General features: G+C 47.3%; 1 protein-coding gene across 2 annotated transcripts in view; it reads left to right on the top strand.

Moving 5' to 3' along the window:
* DAAM1 (dishevelled associated activator of morphogenesis 1) overlaps positions 1-17478 on the top strand; it is a 94224-nt gene that overhangs the window by 43098 nt on the left and 33648 nt on the right. For both annotated transcript variants that reach the window (XM_058025771.1, XM_058025769.1), the window contains exon 4: positions 7897-7986. In XM_058025771.1, coding sequence (XP_057881754.1) covers positions 7897-7986 — 90 coding nt within the window. The remainder of the gene's footprint in view (positions 1-7896; positions 7987-17478) is intronic.

Raw genomic sequence — 17478 nt, 5'->3', positions numbered from 1 at the left:
TTGCACTTGCTCCCAGTATTCCTGGCACAGGTCACCATGGAGGTACCAAGCTCTTCGGACAGGGAATCTGCTCCAGGGGCAATCTTCTTCCCCACTGCTCAGTGGTGGGGTGTGTTGCTGGAGTTACGAGCAGGACTGGACAGCAGATGAGCTGTGCTCTGTCACCGTGCTCAGCTGGAAGCATTCCTGCTGGGAATAGCCTGTGCCTGCCTTGTATCCATGTGCAGATACCAGTGGAAGCTCTGAGTGTCCGTGCTGCTGTAGCATCTGCTGCTGGCAGAGCCTGGCTGTTCCTCAGCGTGGGAACATCACCGAGGTCAGCTTTTGGCAGCTGAGGCTTTTGCAGCCCTGCAGGGAGGATCCTGCCCGAGTGCCCAGTGATCCCAATTCCCATGAACTCCAGTGTTCCAATCAATACCATTATTTACAGGGATCAGCTTCCCTTTCCCAACCACACCCAACATCTGTAAACCAGTCTATGCCTGCTTGCAGGTGACATCTGCTGGGTGTCAGACCCTGAAACCATTGAAATCACAGAATGGTTTGGGTTGGAAGGGACCTTAAAGTTATCATTCCAACCCCCTGCCATGGGCAGGGACACCTTCCACCAGACCAGGTTGCTCCAGGTCTCATCCAGCCTTGCTGAGAAGTATCCTCCTCTCAGGGTGACTCTGCTTTGCACCTGAATAAGTTCTTAAAGATGCTGTTAGGATTCCAGGTGTGACTAAAGCCAGGCCTGTGGGGGATGAAGACTTGTCTCCATCCATTTCCATCCTCTGCTGCTCCATCAGCATCAGGCTACAGCTGGCTTCTGATTCCCATGGCTGCATTCTCCAGTTCCCACAACCAGAGTGGTATCTCTTGGGATACTTCCAGGATTAAGTTGTGGGATACTTTCAGGATTAAGGTGTGGAGCTTTGTAGCCTCTTATTCCATCCAGCCCCTTTTGAAACCCTTTCCAGAGCATTATCTGAGGAAACCTTGGCACGGTGTAGCCTCAGACCATGCACAGTGCTCCTACCTGAGCATCCCTGTCAGGCAGGGGACATCTGGAGCCACTCTTGACTTGATTTCCAGCTTGAGCAGCTCCCTGGGATGCCAGCAGCAGCAGCAGTGTCAAATCTGACTGAAAAGGGAGCTGCTGCTTGGATTCTGTAAAGAAGTCCACATTTGAAACCTTACTTATTTGCCAGCTCTATGTTTTATTATAATAGGAGGTGCTCCCACCAAAGGACAGCCATCCCCAGCTCTGGTTGATTGGATTGAATCCATCTGAGCTGTCACAGTAGTGGATAATAGGCTGAGACATATTCTTGTTGTTTTTTCAGGGTGTATGTACAATTGTGTGGAAAAAGCACGGTGGTGATGCACCTGCAGGGCTTCTGGATCTGAGAGTGCTCTGCAGGGTGAAACTGTGGAGATCAATAACTCAGGCTGGAAAAGTACCCTGGGTTAATTAAAATGGGAGAAAGGTTTTCCAGATGAGGTTGGTGAAAAGGTCACAGGAGGCTGAGCTCAATAAATAACATTTAAAAAAAAGTGTATATGAGTTTATATAGATACATATATGATAACAAAAAAGGAGAAACTAAGTGGATACCTCTTTTAAAATACACTAATATTGAAATATGAGCAGCTTTGAAACCTTTAGCCTTTTAAAATAATTATTGAATTAAAATATTAAAGCATGACATGCTGTCTGCCTCAGTTAGGTGTCTGAACTGATGGGAACATGAATCAACAGCAGCTGCAGTTTATTGAAGGGCTAAATCAGCTATTGATGGCCATAATCTTTGCTGCAGGAGGAGGAAGGAATACATATTTCATTTGTGTCTGTCCAATGTGTTCAGGTCAATAACTGAGCAGGGTGGACTGGGGTCTTTCTGAAACTAGGAAGAAGAATTCATTGTGGGAGGAGGTTAACCAGGCATGAGCACTTCTAAGTGCTTCTGTTACTCGTTGTTGCTGCTACTCATTCACTTGGCTGTAAGCAATTTCCTTTATTCAGGAAATTCATAAAGGCAAAATGAATAATAATCTTTTATCTGTAATGCTTATTCATTAAAAATATGAATAGTTGATTTTTTTTTTTGTTCATGTTCTGTAATTGCAGCTGCGAGTTGTCATGGAGAAATTAAAAATACACAGTGATAATATTAGCAGGGGTTTGCTTGTCTGAGGAGCTGTTTTTAAGCTCTCAGGGTACTGTAGCTGAAAAGAAGTGTGCTGAGGAGGAGGCATTTTTATTAGTGATAATAAAAACAAAAGGCTTTTAAAAAAAACCCTGAGATAAGTCTGCATACACTGAGAATTGCAGAAATAAATCTGCAGCTGGAGGAACTCCTCCTGCAGCACAGGGTGGGTGTGGAGGCAGGGGCTGTTTCTAACAGCCACTGGTTAATCAGGATTAATATGCCTTTTTTCCCCAAGAAAACAGCTTAAAAGGAAAATAAGGAGCTGAGTGGGGTGTGCTCTGGGGCAGGGGTTTGCTGAAGGCAGCAGGGCCAGCACTGGAAGCAGCAGCTGCTGCTCCGGCCGCGCGGGCAGCGGAAAAACAAGGGATGAGGAATGGGGGGAGAAATGCTGATTGCCATTTCCCCTGAGACCACAGCCTTCTGGGATAAATCACATTGATGAACTTGGAGAAGAATGCCTGGAAGAGAGTGAAAAAGCAATATGACCCCTGAGAAAGGAAGGCGGTGCAGGCTTCAACAGCCTATTATTTATGGACTTCTTAATTCCCATGCTGGACCCCTTAATGCCAAACTTTGCCAAAAAGTTCACACTTTGTTTTTTCCTTCTATTTTTTTCCAAGTTTTTTGAACATTCTTGGATCTCTCTCATGCTTCATTTGATAATGCAAGAGATGTCATCTTTACATGCTATAGCCTCACTTACAGAAGGTTCTAAACTCTGTGCATCTATCCACCAGGAGTAAATTCACTTGCTATTTATGATGTTGGTCATTTATTGATCCAGTGACATCTTTCTGTATTTGTGTGTATATAAATAAATATACTTATAAATATAATATATATAATAATATATAATAAATAAATAGATTATGTACAATTATGTTATATGTTTTAAATATTATATATTATATATTATATATTATATATTATATATTATATATTATATATCATGTATGTACAATATATATATATATATATATATATATATATATATATATATATATATATTTATATATATACACACCTGTATGTATAAGTTAATCCAGAGAGAGAAGTTGTGGATGCCTCGTCCCTGGAAGTTTTAAATCCAGGTTGGATGGGACTTGGAGCAGCTTGATCTAGTGTGTGGCATCCCTGCTCACAGGGAATGTGTTAAAACTAGCTGATCTTTATGGTCCTGCCCAAAACAAGCTTTTCTGTCATTCTGTAAACATATATATATATATATATATATGTTTATACAAACTCAGCACCAACCAGCAAATTATAAATAATCATTATTTCAGTTATGGCAGTGGGTGACCCCCAGTCTCCTCCATGTACTAAATTTACACAATTTATCGACCAGAAAGGAACATTGGATTTAAAGGTTTTTAATCTTCTTTTCTTACAACCTGTAAGGATATTTTGGAGTTGCAGACCCCTCTATTGGAAGTTGTTCCTTATTTAATCTCTACTCCCAGATTCTTCATGCAGAACGTTTGATGGCACGAAGGACCTTTGGGATGAAAGGGAAAAACCCATGCTGGTCACACTGTGGTCCTGTGGACATGGGTGAGCAGCACTTGGGCTCACCCAGCTCCAGGAGCCCATCCTGGAGGTCATTCCAGAAGTCAGGAGATTTACAGCATGCTGCTGTCTGCCTCCTGTTGCCCCCACTCATGCTCTCAGTCTGTGGAAGATGCTCATTAAAGATAACTCATGGCACGAGTGAAGGGGCAGGGACAGGAGTTCGTCTCAAAGAACTGTGCTGTGAGTCTGAGGCTGGACTTGATGCTTTTCCTGCTGGGAGAGTTGAACATTTCCATCCGTGGTTTTTTGGCTTGATCTGGCTTTGCCTTCAGGAGGTGGTGGGAGTTGGCAGTGGCTACCAACCAGAGAGGTGGTGACATCTCCCTCCTTGGAGATGCTCAAAAAGCCATCTGTACATGGCCCTGCTTGACCAGGGGGTTGGTTGCCCTCAGGGCACCTCACACCACTGAGGTGCCAGCCTGGGGAGGTGCAGGTCATGGGGACATCTGTCCCTGAGTGCTGCTGTGTGTCCTCCACGGGAGAGCTGTGCACCACTTGTTACTTGTTTGGCCCACAGAGTTGTGCTCACCATGTGCTGAGCTGAGCCACACGTTTCTCAGGTAGCTTTAGGTGGCATCTCACCTTCAGTGGAGCTCGTGCTGTGCTCAGAGAGAGGGGGTGAGGCTTGCTTGGCTGGGATGGAGAGCTGTCAGCAGAGCACACAGCATGGAAGTGCTGTACCTCCTGGAAATAGCAAAATACACACTAAGAGTCAAAGCTTCCCTATGAGGTATTTTTTTTAAACCATATTCATATGAAGACTTAATGTGGAAACCTGTTTCCTGATGTAAAGGTGAATAGTTTAGCTGTACAGGATAAATATTTAAGAGTAGCATATCTCTTTCCAGTAAAAACACTCTGGGCAGAGACTTCCCTTGGGTGGTAAAACGAGGCTGTTATTTTTTATGCCACTGACCTGATTCCAAAAAAAGTATTAAAAATAGTGAATTTGGCAGATCCTGACGCAGGAGGCAGCTAGGTGGAAGGAGCAGAGCTGTGAAAGGTGAGGGGTGAGGGCTCTGAGGATGATGGACACTGACCCATGGTTGTCTTCTCACTCTTTAACAGCTGCCAGCTTCACACGCTGTAGTGGGAGTGTGTGGATTGCAAATGGCCCATAAAATGAATTTCCAGTTAGAATCACCTAATTATAAAGCTCATGATTATTAATTGAAGGCCCATATGGGTGTGATTTTCTGCACAGGTTCTCTGCCACGCGGGTTGATTGTTAAAAGCTTTGTGGGAGCTGCATTTCTACACCTATAGCCTCCAGAAAACAGGTGCTGCTCCTGTCCTTTCTTGATCTTTGGAGCTGGAAAGGGCAGTTTCTGAGCAGCCTGCACTGAGATGCATCAGTGAGCCTAAGCAAAGGGCTGGAGGTGGCTGCAGGAATCCCCAAACACATAAAAACCAGCAAAGACCTGACTCTTCCCAGCTGAGTCACTGTTGGGGCTCTGAATTACAGTCCTTAGTCACTCCTTGATTATGAGGATTTTCATATTCACTGGGTGCCACACAGCATTTATTCAAACACCTCTCCCAAGCATCCTGCAAGATATCATTAGGTAGGTGTTGTTGAGTGATGCAGGGCTGTGGTGACTGAACGTGTTAGAGCTGAGGCACAATGAAATGTGCTGTGTGAGACTTAGAGGCATTTCTGCACCTTTTTTGGATGTGTTTGCACGTTGTCATGTGCCAGCACCTACCTAATATGTTCTTCTGTTTTGTCCCCTCTTGCTCCTGCTTAGGTTTCAGCTTGGTTTAGGTTTTTTTTTTTTTCTTGTTAATAAATCTTCACATTTGCACAAGTTGTCTTTTTAGGGTATGGGCATTTTGAAAGTTTCAGTAAATATTTTTCTAAGGATCTAAGTGCAGATGTGCTTTCAGGCCAGATTATCAGATTCACATGGCCAGAAAGTGGGGTCACAGTGGAAGCAGTTTCCTGTGCTCTCTCAAACCCTCACCACAGAGGTAAATATTCATCAAGAGCCCCTTGTCCTCCCCCACACTCCCAGATTTACTTCTCCAATGAGCTGAATTTCAGCTGGGTCCCTGTGTGGGTGTCATCCTGGTGATCACCTTTAGACTTCCGAAAAAAGTGTTCAAGGCCAGGTCGTGTGTGACCATGAGCAACCTGGTTTAGAGGGATGAGAATGTTGGAACTGATGATAATATATATATATAATATTATATAACTGATATTATATATCTATATCTATATAATATGATATAATGGATTATATAGATTATATTTAAGGTCTTTCCCAGCCCACACCATTCTGTGATTTCTGTGAACTGAGGCTGAAGCAGAGCTTGGATGTTTGACTGGCTCATAGCCCGAGGAGACAACGGGGAAGTGCAGTTTTGATTTTGAGGCATGGAAGGGTGACAAGGATTGCCCAAGGCTGGGGTGGAGGTTGGTTGCTTGATAGGGATCTCTGACCTCCCAAGCTGTAAGGACATGGGAATATTTGAGCATGGTTGGATAGTCCCTAGCTCAGGTTCTCCTCCCTGTCTCGCACTGAGCTCAGGTTTTCTCAGTCCTCTCTTTTCCCCCAGTCTCTGTTGTAGCAGCATGCGTTTTTTCTGTTGTAAAGGTGTCCAAGTCTGCTTCCAGAACTCCACCAGCATCAGCTCTGTGCAGCGTGGTGGTTTGAAGATTTGGGGTAAAAAGGTCAGGGAAGAGGCAAAGCCTCTTCAATGAATATGTAATAGAAAAAAACTCTGCGACACCTTTCCTTTTGAGGAGTAATTTCAACCAGAAGAGAAATCAATACCTGCAGTACCTAGATAAGCCTTTCTGAGCTGTTTGGGACTGCTAGCAGCCCTCTTTCACTGTTGTTGTGCTGGAGGGCCCCTGGGTTTGGGTTACAAGATAGCTCAAAGCTCCTTTCCTTGGCTACTGGGTGCAATATGAGCTTGAATTTTATCAGCTGAGTTTCCTGATGGCCTGTGGGCTTGCTGGTGCAGGGACCCATCTTTTGCCAGAGGCATCTTGCTCAGCCTTCCTCAACTGAGGCTTTGATTGGGGTACAGAAGCTGTTTTAGTTGCTGAGTGTTATTGTTCAGTCAGGGAAGATTTAACAGTTCTCCATATGGGGTTTCTTTTGGTTGCTGGAATTAAATGTGTAATTTTTAATGGGGATCCTCTTACTTAAATCCACAGTCTGGGTGGGATGAGTTGGCTTGAAGCCATGGCAGGGCTTTCCTGTGACCTTCTGCAGCCTCTCCCTGCTGCCCCCAAACCCCTCCAGCACAGGGATTATCATCACTGCTGGTGGTTTTAAGAGACACTCATGGTTCTAAGATCAATGTTGGCTTTAGCAACGAGCCTCCCAGCCCTGCCTGAATGTTTTATTTACTTCCCTCATAAAAGCTTTGACCTACATCTAGCACCAGGAAGCGATGAGGCTTTGATAATGCTCGGGCATCCCGGCGGAGGGCACGCTGCTAAGCGAGCTTCCAAGTCAGAAATGGATGTGTGCTTTAAAACATCAGATAAACCAATAAAGGCTGCAGTCAGTAAACAGCTTTATCTCTGCCAGGCAGTACGTGATGCAGTTTTGATGGAGAGGATGTAGCTCTTTATGAACTGTAGGTATTAGGAAAAGAGCTTTCTATTTTTAGCTGTAGGAAAACAAAGCAAAATCTAGTTTTTGATGATACAAGGGTGTCAGCAGTGGAAATGGGCTGGACCACTTGGGGTGAGGTGCTTCAGTGAAGTAATGATGATAAAAAGAAAGGTCCTGTTTGAATTTTTCTTTGCTGTGTGTCTTAGATGAGATGGCTCACCTGAAGCTGTCAGTGTGAGTCTTGTGGGCAGCAGTGATGGCTTCATGGGTGTCCTTTCCAAAACACTTACAGCCTTTAAAAGCAATGAAGGAGATGTCTAGGAGGGACAAGGCAGGGAAGTTTGCAGCCCAGAGTCAGGAGAGGTCAGCAAGAGCAGGATGAGGATTGGCATCATTGCCCTGACAAACCCAGAGTCACGGGTGATGCTGTGGGGTCTCTGCTGTGCTGTGCTGTGACCCCACATTGATTTACACTGCTTGTCTGGGGGGCTGTGTCTGTGCCATCAGCTGTTTGAGTACTCATGGTGCATGTTTTGTGTTTCTTTTCCCCTTTCCAGGATGAGCTTGACCTCACAGATAAGCACAGAGAGGCCATGTTTGCGCTGCCGGCCGAGAAGAAGTGGCAGATCTACTGCAGCAAGAAGAAAGTAAGAGACTTGTTGGGTGCTGAGCCTCTTCCCTCTCATGCAGGATGGGGGGAAGGACACAGCTCTCTTGGGGTGCCAGGTGGTGTTTGGGGTGTCACAGAAATGGGCCTGTGTGACGGTGTTCACAGGGGTCCAAGGATGAGGGAAGAGATGAGGATCTGACTCCATGTTTCAGAAGGCTTGATTCATTATTTTATTATATATATTACATTAAAACTATACTAAAAGAATAGAAGAAAGGATTTCATCAGAACGCTAACTAAGAATAGAAAAAGAAAGAATGAATAACAAAGGTTTGTGGCTTGGACAGAGAGTCTGAGCCAGCTGACTGTGATTGGCCATTAATTAGAAACAACAGCATGGGCCAATCACAGATGCACCTGTTGCATTCCACAGCAGCAGATAACCATTGTTGACATTTTGTTCCTGAGGCCTCCCAGCTTCTCAGGAGGAAAAATCCTAAGGAAAGGCTTTTTCATAAAAGATGTCTGCGACAGGGCTGCTCCTGGAGTGACCCTGGGAAAAGAAACTCTTTGGTTCTGAGCCCATTCAGGCTGGAGAGAGTGTCCCCACAACCCACCTGAGTGTCCCCAACACCATGCAGCACATCAGGGCCGTATGGAACCCTGTGGGCACTGAAGTTGGCCTTGCAGGGTTGAGGGGCTGCTCACCATCTCCTTAGAGCCCCTCCCAGTACCTAAAGGGGCCTGATAAAACAGATGAGGACAAACCTTATAGTAGGGGCTGTTGCAGTAGGACCAGGACTAATGGTTTTAAACTGGAGGTTTATTTAGGTTAGATTAAAGGAAGAAGGTTTTTGCAGTGAGGGTGTTGAAACACTGGCACAGGTTGCCCAGAGAAGCTGTGGATGCCCCATCCATGGCATTTTTTCAGGCCAGGTTGGGTGGGGTTTGGAGCAACCTGGGTTGGTGGCAGGTGTCCCTACTGACAGCAGGGACATTGGAACCAGCTGATTTTTAAGGTTCCTGCCAACCCAAACCATTCTGGGGTTCTGTGATTCCATTGCCAAATTTGCCGCTGTGCCCCTCACCTGTCTGCAGGGGTGGCTGGGCAGTCACTGCCCCTCTCAGAGAATGCTCACTGCTGTAAATGTCTCTTTTCTCCTGCTGCAGCAATGGCACCAGATTTTCCATCCACATTTTAGGCCAAGAGCAGGCTTACCTTGCTCATGTAGGATTAAGTTTTAAGCCTCTCATAAATACCCCTGAAATCCCTGTATTATTGTTAGACAGAGGCCTGCCATGCCCCAGATTTAAATGGGAGGGGAGAAGGGATGTGAACAAATTACAGGCACTGCTCTGGATCAACAGGAGAATGGGCAGGGATGCTGCTCCTCACTCCCTGGTGGATAAGCAGAGCCTGGCCCTGGTGTGTCTGGATAATGGGAGAGTTAAATCAAGCAAAGCCATGTAATTATTATGGTGAGTGCAGATTACATGCTATCTAATCTCCTGAGGAAGGCTTTAGATGGAGCTGATGGTGGCTCTTTCCCTTTCCAGACCCTCCTTGCTCTCATGGGTTTTTAAAGGCTGAGCTGTGAAACTCCTTGCTCATGGGGAAAAGGAGGCACAGAAGTGCCTGTGGTATCCTCTGAGCATCCATCTGAGCCTGGATCCTGGCTGCTGTTGTCCTCTGGTCCTCATTCCTGTCTGGCTGTTCCAGCCATTCCTTCCCTATTTGTGATGCCATAAATATACCTATAAATATACCTGTACATATAAATATGTTTATATTAATATTATCTATATTATTATATTAATTAATATAACATAATATATTAATATAATATAATATAATATAATATAATATAATATAATATAATATAATATAATATAATATAATATAATATAATATAATATAATATAATTAATACAATATAATATAATTAATACAATATAATATAATTATATAAAACATACATATAAATATAAAATACCTGTAACTATAAATAAATACAAATATAAATATAAATGTATATGTGCACACCTGTATGTATAAGTAAATCCAGAGAGAGAGAAGTTGTGGATGCCTCATCCTTGGAAATTTTAAATCTGAATTTAAATTTAAATTTTAAAATTTAAATTCAGTTTAAAAGTGAGCTGCAGAGCACGTGTGCCACTGTTTGTTCTGAATTTTAATTAAAAATGAGTGAGACCATATCAATGAAGGCTCCAGCCATGGAGGAAATCAGGAATGACATGGGCTGGAGAGCAGTGTCTGTGCACAGCAGGCTCTGGGCTGTCCTGCCCTGTGTGGTGATGGCTGGTGAGCAGCACAAACACTGGTGGATGTCCTGGCAGCTCCTGGTAAATCTCACTTGTGCTCCTGTGTATTTGTGAGGCCAGATCACGTACGTGGTACCTGGCATGGAGGAGAGGGGCTGGATTCCAGCTGAGGGCAGGGCAGCAGGGCTGGCCATGGGACAGTGTCCTGCCTCCCTGAGTGGCAGTGATTTGGGAAGTGCAGGGTGTGCCCAAAGCCCGTGTTTAACAGCAAGTTGTTGCTTGAGATGCTTCTAACACTCAGTTTCACCTGGTGGGTCCCAAAGGTGGACATCAGTGTCTGGCAGCTGCCTGATTACCACCAATCCAGGATTGTCCCCTGAGCAGTTTTTGCTCTTTACTCTGCTGCCAGTTTTGGCTGGAGCTTCTGCTTTACTGTTGGTGTCATCCACCACACTCAGCTCTCCAGAGCACATCCCAGATGTTGCTGTTTTATATATTCCCATGACAGGAAAGATTTTGTACAAGGGAATCAAAAATGAGACATTTATTGCTGGGTTGTCCTGGAAAGAGACGTGACAGCACCTGTTGAGAGGAAATAGGGGAAATCCAGCTGTCCCCCAGGCATGTTTCTTTCCCTGGAATGTATCCCCCTGGCCTGCAGCCCTGGATCTGTCCTGGTTTCTCTGCCCTGCTGGCAGCTGGTTTTATCCCAGCCCTCAGGACTGGCTTGGCAGGGTGGAGGCTTTTTCCTCCCTGATTCTCCATCCATGGAGGGAATGGGTTTGATCCCATCCTTGTGGGCTGCACTGCATGAACTCCTCGTGGTCCCAGCCCTCCTGCATCACCCTGTGTCACTCAGGGGACAGACAGAGGGACAAAAAGCATCTCGTGGTGGGGCTGTTCTGTCAGCAGCAGCCTGAGGAAGAGCTGAACTCTGCTCTGAATCCTGCAGTGCTGGGTCAGGAGAGAGATTTATAAATTATTCTCTGAAGTTGTCAGCCCCTCCGTTGCTGGGGTAAAGCAGGGAAATGCAAAAGGCAGGGATGAAATCTGCTTTTAGAAGTGGTATTTCTGGACCATGACTCGTCTCATAGCTCATCCCAAAATATTTCACTCCCTGCTGGCCCTGCTCTCCAGGAGAGGATATTGCTAGGAAGTGCAGGGAGGAGGAAGCAGGAGGGTTTCCAGATTTGCTGTTTCTTTGGCTGTGGGTTTGCCTCAGTGCAGGAGTGTGACTCAGGATGGCCTTTTTCCAGAGGGAGTTAATGATTAACCCTTGGTGCTTAGTCTGCAGGACCTGTTTAACCACAGGAGATTTGGCTCCTGACAGCCCATGCAGGTCATGCCAGGCTGTTAGAGCAGCTCAAAGGGTGGCTTTTATGAGCCTCAAAATATAGATTGGTGCAAGGTGTTAGAAGCTCAGAATAAATAACCAGGTGGGAGGGATGGGTAGTGACAAACAGCTGATGTAATGCAGGGTTCTGCCCCTCTCCCTTTGGGTGCAGCTGAGCATTTCCAAAGCTGGAGTAGAGGAAAATGACCTGCAGGGATGCCAAGGGATGCTGAGCTCTGTCAGCTTGTGCTGAGAACCCAGTGGCATCACACTAACCCTGGGTGCATTGCTCTGAGCAGTGTGAAGCAAAGCTTGCATCTAAAATTTCCTCAGGGGTCAGATAAAAAACCTTTTGCACTAGGAAAAGGCAGCAGTGGTGATTTTTCAGGGGAAATATGTAATAAATGAGTGATGTCTCTCCAATAATCCTCTATTTCCCAGGCAAACAGCCTCTTTCCCTTCCAACTGCTCCTTCCACCCACTCCCTCCAGAGAGCTTTGCTTTCCAGCTCCTGCTTCCACTTGTCCTCCTTTTTTGGGGCTTGCCTTCCATTTCCTTCATTTAAAAAACATCAATCCCCCATATTTTTTGCTGCAGTAGCCAGAACTAAGAGCAAAAACTGACAGAGATGGCATGCTGGGGAGGGGAGGATAAATCAGCTGGGCATTTTGCCATGCTCCAGGGTCACCTGGGATGGGTGGGAAGGATCTCATGACCTCTGAACATGCAGATAGACCTGCTGTTATTGCAGCAGCAGGTTGAAATACCATCTCAGGTGTCATTTGCTCAGGCTGACAGAGAGAAACTGCCTGTTTGCATGGCTGGGGATGTTTTTCACTGGGAAATGTTTATAGTTTTTATCTTTCAAGGTAATTCCCCTTTTAGTTCCAATCACAACACACTTTTGTTTAAGCAAGGTTTTTCTCCCTCACCAGCCAAAAAATGCATCTGTTAGCAATCTTTTTTGGATTTTGAAGCAGAGCTTTTCAAACAATGAACCAGCTGACTACCAAAGGCATCTGGTCATGCTATATTTGCTTATGGGGAGCATAATTTTTAAACCCTGGGAAAAGTGTACAGGGGCACGTGTGTGTGTTTGTGGAGGAGAGGGCATAGCAAGTGTTAGCATATGGAAAAACCAGAGCAGGCTGGGCTGGGCTGGGCTGGTTCAGACCCTGAGAGCCCAGCTTGGGGAGAGTCTGATGAAATTCCAGCCTTTTGCAGCAGGGCTCCATGGGGAAGCAGCTTTGGTGGATCATTTAGGTTCTGTTTCAGGGGTACCTGGAGAGATGAGGGAGCCTTGGGGGCCTGTGGTGGGTCCAAATCTCCACCAGCACTCTCCTGGCAAAGGCTGGGCCATGCTGGTGGAGCTGGGCTGGATTTAAACATCTCGGAGAGGCTGCTTGGCTTTAAAACCCATCCATGCCACAGCCTGCTTCCTCTCATCATCCAGGTGGATCATCCAGAGCAGTCAGGGAGGGAAGGGTTGCCAAAATGCAGTGAGCTGCCACTGCTGCCAGCTTTCCCTTGCCCTGCTGTTACGGAGCAGCAAGGTGGGGTGGGGAACACTGTGCAGAATAAAAGTTATGTCAGGACAATGTGTAAAAATGAAGGGGGTGTTTCTGTTTTTGCAGCTGGTGCCAATTGAAGAGGGTTTTTTTAAATCCTTTCCTGAGGAGTTCTCCTGGGGCAGACCAGGCTTGGAGATGGTGCCAAGAGGGAGGTGAACCACCAAAATCATGGAATTGTTAAGGTTGGAAAGACCTCTGAGATCACTGAATCCATTAACCCAGTGCTGCCGTGTTCACCCTTAAACCATGGACCCAAGAGCCACATCCCCACCTTTCTGAACACCACTCCCTGGGCAGCCTGTTGCAGTGCCTGACCACATTTTTAATGAAGAAATTATCCCAGATATCCAATCCAAGCCTCCCCTGGCACAACCTGAGGCCATTTCCTCTTGTCCTGTCACTTGCTACCTTGGAGAAAAGCCACTGGTGGTGTCACTGAAGGGCTTGCATGGAGCTGGCTGCTGTGAGCCAGCCCTTTCCTTCCAGCCCTGTGGGATGTAGCGTGGTGTGTTGGACATCAGCTGGGTGGGGAGCTCAGCCAGCCACCATCAGTTATCCCAAAGAGCTCCAAATCCAGTTATCCCAAAGCACCACCATGGTAGGGAAGCAGGCTGCTGGTTCAGGTGTGACATCTTCTGCAGGGTCAGGAGCTGTGAGGTGCTGCCAGAAGCTTGTTTAGGAAGCAAAGCAGGTGTGACAAAGCACTGAGGAGCATCTCAGGTGTCTGTCCCCACCACCATGGGGACATGCTGGGAGGCTGCACTGCTCCCAGCAGCTGCATCCTGCAGGTCAGAGCAGCAGGAGCTTGTGGGGAGGCTCCTTCCAGGTGCAAACAGGTTGAAAGAAGCCTTGAAATTTCTTTGAGCCACTACTGGCTGAGCCCCCACCTCCTCTGCATTGGGAAGAGAAGAAATTCTGGCAGTGGGAGCTGCTGACACTCCAAGGGGGAGGCACAAGGGCTGTGGAAGTGTCAGGCTCAAAACCAAGACATGACAGGGCTGGGGAGTGTGAAATCTCTGGGATGGCTGGAGCTGCCAGATTGGTGACCTTCACATGGGAAAGCTCCTGCTAATGACTGGGCACTGCTTTCCCTGCAGTGCTGAGCAGGGGATGGAGCTCATTTATGGGGTTCACATCACAGCAGCCCCTGCCGCCCTGGAACAGAGCAGCATCCATCAGCCCCATGCACAGGGCTCAGGACAGCAGGGGCTGTGACATGAGAGGGTGACCTGGTGACAGCAGGGCTGCAGCTGATGGGATTTGTGGTTTTGCCAGGTCCCTGGAAAGAAGAAACAGGTGAGGGGCTCAGGTGGAACAAAGCAGGGGATGCAGCAAGGGCTGCCCTTGTCTGTGCAGCTTTGGCACGGCTTAATTTTTGCAGCTGAGCACATGTGGGCCTGGAGGACAGTGAGGGACGTTGATGTGCAATTAAAGCCATCAGTGTCTCTGACAGCAGCTCAGTCTGGGTTCCAGCAGGGTTCAGATCAGCCCTCACTTCTCTGCTGTTTGAGAGCACCCACAGCAGCCTCAGCACAGGGAAAAAAAAGGATTTGGGAGATGTTCAGTGGTGCAGTGGAACATCCTGGAGACACCTTGGAGGTGCTTAGCTCTGTCTGGAATCCCTCTCTGCAGGCAGGCTGCAAAACCCACATCCCCAAAACCCACCCTGCGTGCTGGGAAACCATTTTTCACACTCAACTTTTCAAACCCTGATGCTGGAGAGGTTCCTCCCTCCCCCTGGCGCTGAGCAGAGCCTTGTGACTCACTACCCTCTGGGCTGTGCCTTTGTCAGGAGATTTCTTTACCACCAGGAGCACACCAAAGGACACTTCTCAGTGTGCTGTGGACCATTAGCCCCAGTAATTACCACTGAGCAATATCCTGCAGGGAGCTGAGGGGAGGGAAGCCCCTGCCCTGATCTTTGCCTGCTTTATTGTGCAGTCCCCCTTTGCCTGGGAAGCTGCTTTCTGAGGAGCCTGCCCAGCTGCTCGTTGGAATTAATGAGGTTCTGCTGCACTTAATTGAGAGCACTCTCTAAATTGGGGGTTTCAGGGAGGAAATGCAAGAGCCCGAGGGAGCCGAGCAAAGGGAAATATTTATAATGCAGCACGTTAATTATAAATGAGCAGTTTAGCCAATTTTGTTGTTCAGCCTCCCCTCCATCCCCCTGGAGACCTTTATTTGCTCCAGTGCTTCTTTTCAACACTAAATGAGCAGCAGGTCCCCATCCCTGGCTGCCTCACAGGTGTTCCCAGCACAGGGCAGGTCCTGGGCTGTGGGGTGAGCCAGCCCTGCTGCTTTCCCTGCAGGGATCTCACTCCCTGGGCACATCTGGACACCTCTTGCTACTGTGCCATGCTGGGGACCTTGCCACCTTTCCCAGTTGGTGCCTCTGGTGAGAAAGTGTCCTGGTTTAGGGCAAATTTGGGAGAGAATTTCCAAAGGAGGGCCCCTCCCCACAACCGCTTCAGGAAGGATTCCTTGGAGACGAGTGGAAAGAACCTGTTTATTTAACAGGCACAGCACCCCCAGCACACAAAATGAACAATACTGGGTGACACCACTCTGTCACCACTCTGAAAAAGATGACAAATTCAGAAAGTCTCTCTGGGGGTGCTCGCTCTGTTCTCAGTCCCTCAGCGCTGGGGCAGCTGCTGCCCAGAGTAGGCCCCGCTGGGCCACAAGGTGCAAACTCTCGGGGTTTGCCAGGCCCCAGCCCCAAGCAGGCTCGAGATGGTCGAAAAAAAGGAGAGGAGAAACAGTCCAGGAAGAAATTTGGACTGTTTAGCTAAACTAGCTAATGAGCAGAAGCAAAAGCAAGCAGAAGTGAAGCAGAAGCAAGAGCAAGAGAGCAAAGCGAAAAGCAAAAGCCGCACTAGCTCGTGCCCTGCTCCTGTGTCTGTATCCCACCAGGCTGATAAGAAAACCCAAACAAAACTTTCACTCTTCAGAGCCAGTCTTGAAGGCACAGAACATAATATCCAGCATAAACAGAACACATGAGTGGGGATACAAGCATCATGACATCACCCTGAGACAGAAAGAGATGCTCCTTATAAGAGGGACAATGGGAAGGACCTTCTCTGACACCTCCAGGAGGTGACAGGACCATGCTCAAGGCACCTGTGAGTGTCCCAGCTCTGCTGTCCCCTGGAGTCCATTTGCATGCTGGACTCTAAAGTGGGGCAGGAAAGCTGGGAAAATCAGAATTCCCACAAGCTTTGTGCAGAGCCTTTCCCTGGCAGGGCACAGAGAGGGTTGGCACGAGCGCCCAGGGCTCAGTGAGGAGCTGAAAGCCCTGATGGCCGTGTCAGACAGAATTGACACTGAGCAGATAGGTGACCTGAGCCTCAGCCCAGCTGCTTGGCACCTCTGAGGGACTGTGGGGTCAGGAGAAAGTGTTAAAGCAAAGGGCAGAGCTTTCCAGGCCTCTTGGTGCTCTCAGAGTTGTGGCATAGCTGAAGGAGGGGTCAGGTCTGGAGGCACTCCTGTGCTGCCCAGGGGCAAACTGAGTCTCATCCAAATTACCTGTCCTTGACTTTGCTTGTCCTCATCTTGGCACACTGCAGCTTGGGAAGTTTGGATGCACAGAAGTTTTCCAGCTAAGCCTCTTGAGGCACAGTGAATGTTTGGGGTTCTGCTCCTCAGGCTCACTGAAGCAGCCACAGTTGTTTGTGAGCACAGAGATGGGGGCAGAAAGGAGCTTCTGTCCTGCTCCCCCATCACAGGTGTTTGGGGTGTGAAATGAGGTTTACAAACAGCTCTGAAAGTTAGGGAAGGGGCAGAGCCATGCAGCCAGTCAGGCTGTGATCAGAAGATGGTTATGATGGAAGATGTTTGGGATCTGTGTAGAATTTTTTGACTCCAGCCTAGACCTGTGTGGCATTTCTGCTGTGAAATCTTCTTCTTCTTTTGGTATATATGTTTTTTTAAGAAAATAAAGTGACGGAAAAGGTTAATTATGAAGTATTCCCTCAAATTCTGCCTGCTTACTCCATGCAGCCCCTGGGAATGTGGAGCATTAGTTACCTGAGCTGGTCTCAGAGATTCTTTAGTCATGTCCTACAAGAACAAGGTAGAACCTGAAAACCCTGAAAACCTCTTGAGCCCTGACAGATGCAGGGTATTGTAGACCAGGGTGGCCAGAGGAGGCTCTGCATCACTCAGTGTCACAGATCATGGGCCCAGGGGTGACATCCTTTAAGAGGTGACATTGCCAGTTGCATGTTCCCTCCCAGTGACTTATGAAGTCCCCAGAGGAACTGTTGTGCCTGGAGTCTCTCTTAGGATGTTGAGATGTTGATAAGTCATGGTTCTGCTCCAGGAGTGCAGCCTAGACCAT

This window comes from Melospiza georgiana, chromosome 6 (assembly GCF_028018845.1).
Source record: "Melospiza georgiana isolate bMelGeo1 chromosome 6, bMelGeo1.pri, whole genome shotgun sequence".
Classification (NCBI taxonomy): domain Eukaryota; kingdom Metazoa; phylum Chordata; class Aves; order Passeriformes; family Passerellidae; genus Melospiza; species Melospiza georgiana.
Note: the sequence above shows the minus strand (reverse complement) of the source record. Positions and strands in the feature narration are given on the sequence as shown.